Genomic DNA, 9,885 nt, shown 5'->3' on the forward strand with positions numbered 1-9,885 from the left:
AAGCAAAGCAGCAAGTAAGCCTGATCTTTATTAAAACTGTTGCAACAGGGTGCTCCCCTACACACCCGGGGGGGGGGGACCCAGGACAAAGGTGTGCAAGCCCTTATATAGACTTTTGAACTGCCCACCCTGTAGCTCAAGACCACCCCTCTATACATCATACATACATCACAGAAGTGGTCATATGTCATAGGTCATATGTACATCAGAGAAGGGGCAGACCATAGCAGAAATCAGTGAGTTGTTTATATCCTGTCTGCCAGGTTACTTGGTTGGATTACCTAGGCATCCTGGCCACTCTCTTGTTATGATAACTACTCAGTTTTTTTTTTTTAAATTTATTTATTAAGGATTTTCTTGTTTTACAGAAGTGTAGTGCCTCGTTTTTGGTTTGTTTTTTTTTCATGTAACATTTTTACAAATCCATTTCATTTGTTGAGGCATTAGGGGGAGAAGAAAAAAGAAAGAGAGAAGAAAAGGGGGGTAAAGAGAGGGAAGATGGATGGGGGTGGGGTGGGGTGGCGGTGTTTCTGTTATGTTTTATGTGTGTAGAGTTTGGTGTCAGCGTTGTTTGAGTTGTTCACTTGTGTTCCTTTGGTGGTGAGAGAGGTTGAGGTTGCCCTAGGGTGTGATTGTTTGCTTGTGATTGGCTGTGGTGATCTTTGTTTTCATGTGTGAGTGAGGTGGGTGGGTGTTTTGGATCAGGTTAGCCATATTGATTTGTATGCTGTTGGTGGATTATTGTCAATAACAGTTATTGAATCCAGGTCACAGGCTCACCCTATTGATATCTTAACTGTGCCCTTGAGACAGGCTTTGTGAGCAAAGAGACAACGGGGAGGTTCCCCATTTCCTTCAACCTTGCAGAGAAGTATTTGAGGTCATTTTGGGAGAGAGAAAATGGTTTCAGGACTTTTCTGTGGGTTTCAGACATGTGGTTTACATATTTGTATGTGTTTGCTTGGTACATTTATGAGCATCTATTTTATATAATTTATAAATACCTTAAAATTCTTATAACATGTTTTTATTTATTTACTTGATTTAGGGGAGGCAGCTGCGTGCTACGCCCATGGTTTCAGAAAAAAAAGAATAATATTGTTGCTACAAGTCTTCAGTGCAATAAAGCCAGAGTTTTATAAAAAATTAATGAAATCACTAAAGTAGTTGAAATATAAGCAGAATACAAAACAAAAAAAACTGGCTAGGCCCAGTTTTTCGCATGACGACGTCATGACCATGTGCTTCGCGGAAGAGAGAAGACTGCTGCGTCTTCCTGCATGCGCTACCTCGCAAGACGAGAAAGGGGAAAGAACTACAACTCCCGGCATGCATCTTTGCAGCTGAAACAAGAACGTTCGCCTCTTCCGATGCATCCTGGGAAACATCCGGGCTTTTAACAAACCACTTCTGCCTTTTTTGAAAAATCATTCCGCAGACGAGGGAAAGGGAATATAATCCCATTTTTTAAAAAAGCTCAGAGTCGGGACTGAGCGAGGGAAAGCCCAACATCATTGCTTTCTCTGTCCCTAGGACGAAACACACTGGTGGGTTACCTCCCCCCGCCCCCTTAACCCGTTCTTTGAAAACCTCTTTTTTCACCGTGGGCGGAAATGAGGTGAAGCGTTTCCGCCTCGCGGAGGGATAGCTATATAAGGATCGCAGGGCGGCCGCCGGATCCTCTTTCGCCTCTTCTTGAGCGCCGAAATGGTGGGTAGAGTTGCGCGTGTGGCTCCGCTGGGCCAGAGAAAGGGGAATGGAGGCCGAAGCCCTGAGTTTGAGAGGGCGGGAGCGGGAAGAGCGAAATAGCTAGGAATTTGAATGGGTTTGGTGGTGGAGCTGCCATCCTGTTCCCCTTTAACGGCTTGGAGTTAACGGCTTCGGGTCACCGTCTCGGCCCTCAAACACCCCCCACCTCAACATTCCTCAAGTATCTCCCCCTTTCGGGCTCCAGTTGGTACAGCCCGTCTGCCCCTTTTTCCTGCTCCTTTGGCGCCGGCTTCCCTCTCGGGACCCCTCTGGGCCTCGTGACGGGCCCGCCCTCCGTGCGCATGATTGACTGCAGGGCAGCCCGCCTTCTCCTAGCTTGTAGGGAGGGGAGCAGCTTGAATAAAATACAGTGGTACCTCTGGTTACGTACTTAGAGGTCCGTTCTTAACCTGAAACTGTTCTCAACCTGAAGCACCACTTTAGCTAATGGGGCCTCCTCTTGTTGCTGCTGCGCCGCCGGAGCACGATTTCTGTTCTCATCCTGAAGCAAAGTTCTTAACCCGAGATACTATTTCTGGGTTAGCAGAATCTGTAACCTGAAGCATATGTAACCCGAGGTACCACTGTATTGGGTGGGGTGGGGGGCAGGTAAGCCCCGCCCCAAATAATCGATCACATTGACGCAATGCATGCACACCTTTTGAATGGCAATGGCCATCAACTTGGGGGGGGGGGCTCGGACCCCTCGAATATTTTATTGGGGGAGCCGAAAAGCCCCCCAGGAGTTGGCCCCTGTGCTCGCTAGGGAGTTTCTGGGTTTATCGTGTTTTGAATATTCTGTTGGGAGCCACCCAGAGTAGCTGGGGAAACCCAGCTAGATGGGCAGGGTATAGGGTATAGATGATGATGATGATGATGATGATTATTATTATTATTAACGTTCCCCCGGGAACATGAGGATTCCCCTCCTTTCCATGAAGAGCGAGAGACAGGATTGGTGCTTGAAAACATTCACATTCTGCCCTGGCTGCCTCTTGTTCAGATCTCTCAGACTTGGGCTCGCAAAGTGAAAGATTCAATACTGAATTGAAAAGGTGCGATTTAAAGAATGTAAAAGGGGGCAGGAGATGTCACTGGCGCCTGGGAGAGCTCAAAAGATGCACTTGAAGACACCTTGCAGACACTAAGCAGGCCCCTGGGTCTGGTCTGCACTTAAATGGGATATTGCCAGGGAATTGCTCCTATGCTTCCTGGAGTCCCATGATGAAAGGCAGGGTGTAGATACACATAAATAACTAGAACTCGCAAAAAATGTGTTGGTGTGGCTCTAGGAGGTGAGTGGCAGTGGGCATAGTGCACACACATTTTGCAGGTGAAAATACTGTTATGACTCCTCTGGTTCTTTGAACACCTCAGCCTCTACTATTATACTGAAGGTTCAAGTCACCCTGCTGCATGTGAATAGGCAGTGGTAGTGTGGAAAGGGGGGAGGAAGGAATTGCTAACCTTTACAGGCCTGTCTATGATGCACCCGCTCAGCCATAACTGGGAAGCTGGGAGGAGGCTGCAAACACTGGCCAGATTTGAGAATGGAATTACCATTAAACCCACCTTTTAACATGGGAACTGCTTTATTGGTTAGCACGTTACTTACTTATCTTTCTGTCACCTAGTTTTGTTGGGTTTTTTTGGGGGGGACATCAAACATTTAAAAAAATGTGTCACTGGAATCACTTTAAATCCCAGCCTGTAACAAGAAACCCATTTTATTTTTTAGTTACTTAGTTTCTTTTTCACAAACCAAACACTTAAAGAAGCAGAAATACTGCAGGGTGCCATTTGATCTCACTTAGAATGGAGTGTGTACTGTTTGGGATCCTAATTCATTCCCCCAATTTGGCCATCTGCAAGTTTTTTGGGCTACAACTCCTCTAAAAGTGGTCAGGGATAGCGAAAGTTGCACTCCAAAACACCTGGAGGACAAGAGGTTGAGAAAAGTTGACTTCCAGTGATGGGTCAGGGCCTGATCCAGAGTGGGTCACAACAGGAACATGACCACTATGCAGATATATGGAAAAGGTTCAGAAATAGGTCTCCAAATTCATGTTTGGGCCAGCTGCATCAGTCCTACAGCTGTCCACTGTAGCCCATTCTGTATCCAGAAGTGGTTGGGCAACTACTTCTGGAAAGCTTGTGAATGGGACACAAAAGCAACGGTGCTTTCTTACTATCAGTGCCTGATGTTCATGGTAAAATCTGTAATAACATGGAAATACTATTTAACTGCAATGAATGTCTCAACTCTTTTCAAAATCATGTTAAGGGGAGCAGGATGAGCTACCTGCGACACAATGGGTCACTTCACAGAAGCCACACCTATCACTCAGCTGGGTTGCCAGTTGCATTGCTAGAACATGCCACAACATCCAAGTGATCTCAGAGAGCATTCCAATTTCAAATATTCTGATTATTTCTGCTTTTAGTTAAGCCATTTTTATTTTTATTCATTGGGGAGGTCAGCTGCCCCACTCCTGGCTATGCCCATGATTTAAGCTAGTAGCTGTCACCATATATCATAATGAACCAGAAGCCAGTGCTGTTGAAGCTCACAGGTGAGGACATTATGGTATTTAAATCCATTAGCTTCGTTTGACCCCATCAACAGCTTATCAGAGGTATACTGAACGTTCAGACTTATTCGTTAGTTACGGTGTGAATTTGGGTGATTTTAGGGATCTCTGCTTTTATTTCAGGCATAGGCAAACTGCCCTCCAGATGCTTTGGGACTACAACTCCCATCATCCCTAGCTAACAGGACCAGTGGTCAGGGGTGATGGGGACTGTAGTCCCAAAACATCTGGAGGGCCAAGTTTGCCTATGCCTGTTTTATTTGCTGCAAAGTTTCCTTGTCTATCTCTGGAGCTGATGCTTACCAGAGATGCCCATGTGAGAGGTATTTCGAATATACTGCTGGGTATTGAGCAGTGCTTTTCCTGTGTTCTGTAGTGCTATCTTGGTTCTCCAATACCTTAATAGTTATAAATTTCTGTCTCTTTAAACAGACCAAGAAGAGAAGGAATAACGGCCGTGCCAAGAAAGGCCGGGGACATGTCCAGCCTATTCGCTGTACCAACTGTGCCCGCTGCGTCCCAAAGGACAAGGCCATTAAGAAGTTTGTCATCCGAAACATAGTAGAAGCAGCCGCAGTCCGAGATATCTCGGAAGCAAGTGTGTTTGACTGTAAGTATCTTATGTCTCCATACACTACTTCTGATTTAACAGTATTCATAAAGTTTGAGAAGGGTGGAATGAAGACGGATTTCTTTGTGTAAAAACAGAATCCCATTATGACTCTTAATTGAAGTGTGTTGTCTGCTTTGTTCTGTCAGAATAAACATGAGGCATACTTCTCTTTAAAGTTTAAAGCTCCTGAATATTTTTCTTTTAAAATACTATTTTATATGCTGGTTTTCCTTTGGAAAATTCAGAGCCCATTAATGAGCTTAACCGGCAGTACTCCATCCATTGGAAGACTTCGGAAGCTTTTCATGGGTGCTATATAAGAACTGGATTTTGCCTTTCTGTAATGCAAATGTTGCATGCCTGTGTACTTAGCTCTGTTGCTTCTTCCTTTCTCTCCAGCATATGTGCTGCCCAAACTCTATGTGAAGCTTCACTATTGTGTTAGCTGTGCCATCCACAGCAAGGTGGTGAGGAACCGTTCCCGTGAGGCCCGGAAGGACCGTACCCCTCCACCCCGGTTCAGGCCTGCTGTAAGTGTATTGTCTTAAAGCTGTTCTTAAAGTTATGCACTTCAAAACCTCCTAGCTGGTGAGGCACCATCAGCATTGAAATGCCCCTTTGCACTAAGATATTGCATTATTATGTAACAAAATGTCCCGAGCATAAAAATTGAGCACTTTCCTGTGATCCCCTGTTTTAAAAAAACATAGGGTTTTTGTGTGTCTGCTTTTTCTGAGGTTCTTGATCTATGCCCTTTTATACCAGCTGGCATCCTTTCCCAGTTTTTTTGTAGGAAGCCTTGTGTGTGGCTTACAGTAGAGATTTGCAGCTCCTACTGTGCCACCTGTGTACATGGTGATGTATATAAGCCAGGATTCATTAAAATGCCTAATCTCAAAGTTGAAGATGACGCCAAAAGGGCAAGACCAGCTCCCCAGACTGCTTCCCTTGCATTGTTCATTTGTTGCAACTCACCTGTATCAAATTGGTCTTGTGATGGCAATTGAGTATTGTCTTGATTTAAATAACTGTGTCATAATTAAATGACTGTCCCCTAACACAACCTTTCTTTTTTTCCCCCAGGGTGCTGCACCAAGACCACCCCCTAAGCCTATGTAAAGAGATGGTTTGAATGATGCCAGTTTCTACTATTGACACAATAAATTTACAGCTGGTCTTTATGCGTTATTGGTTTAGAGTGTTGTTTTTACACGGCTGGACTTTAAGGGGTGGATGTCTTGTTAGCCGTTATTTAGGCATACTGACTGTGGAACTTGGAAATCTGTATGTTTAGATGTAGAGTGCCATTTGTATTGGTAGTCCTCACGTTTGTGGGCAGGACTGAAGTAATGGGAAATGTGTTCAATGTTTAGAAGCCAAGAATGCCATGTGATGTGTTTTCACTGGTGAGAACATTCCTTGATCCCCCCCCCCCATCATTTGTGGGTGACCTTCTTGGGGAGTTTCCAGGAAGATTCCCTCCCTGCAAATTAGGGTTCAGAAAAAGATAAAACACGTTTTTTCAAGCTAATTGCTGGTGGGTGGAAAGAGACTGGCTGCATGGCAGTGGGGCGGGGTGTACTTGCCTCTGTGATAGTGTGTGTGTGTGTGTAGGTGTGTAGCTCAGAACAGTTTCTTGTGTTTCCAAATTTGCCTACAACCACAAAATGGTTAACAAGAGCTGAACAAACTGAATAGGTTTGGTGGAGGGCAACAAAGATGTGGTCAGCTGTATTGGAAAAAGGTTGTATGAGGTAAGGAACTAGGTGGGTGTGGGTGTAAGCAAATAATCAGGCACTTTAAGGACTGCCATAGAAGCTAGCAGAGACTTGTTACTTTGTGCTCCAGAGAGCTAGGCTAAATGTAGTGGTGTATCTTCAAGCAGAGGCTGGCCACATGCGTATTGTGGATGCTTTAGTTTCAGGTTTCATAGATCAAGCGGTGGATTGGATCAATTGATGCACAAAGCACCTCCAACTTTGTTTCTACTCAGTTTGTACTTGTGTGGGCCTGCACACTTGAAATGAACTCTTGATGTGTCCTCACACTGACCAGTAACTACTTCTGGAAGTAGCTAGGGCCTGGGAGAAGCATGTACATTGTGTTCCTGTTTTATGCTTCTCAGATATAGCTGTATTATAACAGCTTTTGGAGGATTCAAACTTGCCCACCTCTAATACAAAAAGTTTACTTGATCACATTCATACTTGAGCTGAGTGGAATTCCACTCATGTAGCACTCCACTGGAGTTAAGCAGGGTTTTTCCTTCTTTTGACAGTTCCTTAAAAAGCTGCTCTGGCTCGGGGTGTGTGTGTTGAGGGATCTTTCTGAACAGCGAGGTGATGCTGAAGGCTATAGAGGAAAGAGGAATACAGCAAAAACAACTCTACTGCTTCGTCTAGCAGAAGTCTCCCCTTGATCAAAGCTATTTCAGCAAATAGAAGGAGCCCTTTTTAGCAGAAGGAAGAGTAAATCCAACCCAGTATAAAGAAAAGAACATTTAGGCCGCAAACTTAAACCTGCTTACCTGTGAGTAAGCTTCGTTGAACTTGAAGGCTTTCCTAAATATGAATTATTTTGCTAGTTTTTGATGTGCTTTACAAAGTCACATTAGTCCTTAAGTGGAAGTGCAAGTACTACTTCTAATTGGATGTTTGTCAAACTAATGCCTGGTGCAAATGCACTGTAGGTGAGTCATACCTGCCCATGGCAGTCTGGAGCAAGGCCTCTTACCTTGCATTTCAGCATTGCTTGTTTACATCATGAATCTAATTGAAGGTTTCTCTTGGAAGACCAATTTGCCTTGCAAAAATAAGGGTGGACATGGTCTGGGTTGCATTCTTTGTTTATGATGTGGCTTGTATATATACATCACAACATGATGATCCAATCTGGGTCATAATTCTTGTGTTTGGCCTTAACCCCCTCTGCATTCATTGAGCCTAGCAGAACCTTTGTTTAATCCACAACCACCAGAATGTGGATCTCTAGGTAAGAACTCCCACTATGACTGGTGAAAGTACTGCAAGGTAGTACTGTGTTTAAGATGGTTTGGAAACCATTCTCCAAGCCACACAGAGGTAATTCCTGGTTTATGATAACTCATTCAAAAGATTAACTCCCACCCTCCTGTCACTGATGGGGGAAGGGGCTGGAGGAGACAGAAGATGAAGAGGAAGATCTGTTGCATGCATACAAGCTTGACGTGATAGTGGAGCTTTGTTGGATACAGCCCAAAAGAAAATGCCCCTATATAAAAGTAAGTAACCCCCATACACCACAGGCGCCATACACTTTGGTGAACTCTGGGGAGACGATTCCACAGGCAGAGCCCCAGTGGCACAGTGAGTTGGTGTGTCTTGCTGTTAACCAGAAGGTTGGTGGTTCGAGCCCACTCAGGGTTTGCTGTGCTTTGGGTACTGGGGTCCTTGGCTGTTTTGCAGCTTTATAGGTTAAAATGAGCCCATTGAATGGGGCCCTGGGATGCACTGGCAGGCAAGGCAAAAGAGCAAGGACCAACGTACTACATTTGAAATGCCTCGCTGCAGAGTTCTACATCATTCTACATCTACTGTTGGATGGTGCCTTGTACACCGACTTCTGGCAACTCCTGCAGCCAAACTGGTGCCAAACGATGCAAAGAAATTGTTTGACCCACTTAAAATATGGCAGCCACATTCTGGACCAATTGTAATATCTGCTCAATAGCAGCCATTATAGAGTCTGTTGCAGTCATCAAATCTGAATATGAAGAAGATTCAAATTTCCTGGTTTGGGTGATTTATTTCTCATGTAGTTCCTGCTAGTGGGCACAGGGTGGCAGCAGAGGGCAGCTCTAGGTGCTTACTTCCTAATACCGTGCATCGTTCCAAATCCATAACAATATGAAACAGTGATGATTTTTATTAAACAGAATGTACGTATCTCTGGCTTTCTAACTGCTTTGTATCAGAACACATGGAGGAAGATTGAAGAAATAGTGGGGGGAATATTAGAAAAAGATTGCAAACAGTTTAGGGAGGACAGGAATAAATTAGAGGTCCCCTGAAGCCTATGAGATCAAGGCCCTGCAGAGATTGGAAGTAACCAGGTAACAATTAGATGTTCTGATGTCAAAATAGTCAAGGTATATTTAATTGAACTGTTTTATTATGTTTACGTGTTTCTCACTTTGGGATTGTGTGAACAATGAAGAGTTTATAATCAAACTCTTAACATATTACAGGCCAAGAAACGACCAGAGGCCATAATTAGATCAACAGTAACTTTTCCCCTCCTCTTTGGTGTCACCTATTTCCTGTCTTATTCACCCTCTGAGTTGGGTGGAGGGAAATTTGTGGCTAAAGCCCAGCAATTCCTAAAGGCAGGCTGAGTAGCGGCCATGTTGAGTTTCTCATCTGGGCAGGACTTTGAGCTGACTTGGATTGGAACTCAACTGCACTTGAGAGATGTTCTAATCTCGGGGTAGGATTTGGGCATTTAATAACTCTTTAAGCAGGTTGAAAGTCACTTGCGTGGTTCCTGTATATTTCCTCAACAACTGTTGGGGCAGTTTGGACCAGAGCTAGAGTAGAGAAGTGGGATGTTTTAACTAGTGATGATAAACCTGTAGCCTTCCAGTTGTTTCTGGATTCCCAACTCTTGCCAGGAGATCACATGTCACAGCTATAGGTCCTGGCCCAAATTGGGTAGTAGAGCACTTAAAGGTCAAATCTGATTGGATCCCGTGGTGATTTATATCCTTGCTTAAAACGAAAGAGTTATGATCTCTAAAAACAGCTATATTTGATATATTCAGTAACGTTGCAAGCAAACATTATTACTTCTTTGTTCCAACAACCTCAGGGGACCACACATTCACACCGTTCCACCAGACAAGAGACTACCCCAGTTACCTCATCTTAACACCTTGTATATTCTCATTTCAAGACT

General features: G+C 44.2%; 1 protein-coding gene and 1 long non-coding RNA gene across 2 annotated transcripts; one reads left to right on the top strand and one right to left on the bottom strand.

The window, feature by feature from the left end:
* The first annotated feature begins 1,594 nt into the window (after window positions 1-1,594).
* RPS26 (ribosomal protein S26) lies at window positions 1,595-6,134 on the top strand. Its single transcript, XM_082212946.1, has 4 exons — window positions 1,595-1,710; window positions 4,773-4,950; window positions 5,353-5,483; window positions 6,037-6,134. The coding sequence occupies exons 1-4, from the start codon at window positions 1,708-1,710 to the stop codon at window positions 6,070-6,072; spliced, it is 348 nt and encodes a 115-aa protein (XP_082069072.1). The 5' UTR covers window positions 1,595-1,707; the 3' UTR covers window positions 6,073-6,134.
* Window positions 1,684-4,766, bottom strand: LOC309526675. The gene is made up of 2 exons (XR_014216824.1): window positions 3,365-4,766; window positions 1,684-3,230 (listed from the first exon to the last, which is right to left on the bottom strand). It is a non-coding gene; the product is annotated as an uncharacterized lncRNA (long non-coding RNA).
* Window positions 6,135-9,885: the final 3,751 nt, after the last annotated feature.

The sequence above is a fragment of the Podarcis vaucheri genome (assembly GCF_965113315.1).
Source record: "Podarcis vaucheri genome assembly, chromosome: 2".
In the NCBI taxonomy this organism is placed as follows: Eukaryota; Metazoa; Chordata; class Lepidosauria; order Squamata; family Lacertidae; genus Podarcis; species Podarcis vaucheri.

Bases quoted from the DNA above. Each gene is read 5' to 3' on its own strand.
- RPS26 (XM_082212946.1), top strand. The intron at 4,951-5,352 runs GTAAGTATCTTA...CTTTCTCTCCAG, and splicing joins GGAAGCAAGTGTGTTTGACT to CATATGTGCTGCCCAAACTC. The intron at 5,484-6,036 runs GTAAGTGTATTG...TTTTTCCCCCAG, and splicing joins CACCCCGGTTCAGGCCTGCT to GGTGCTGCACCAAGACCACC.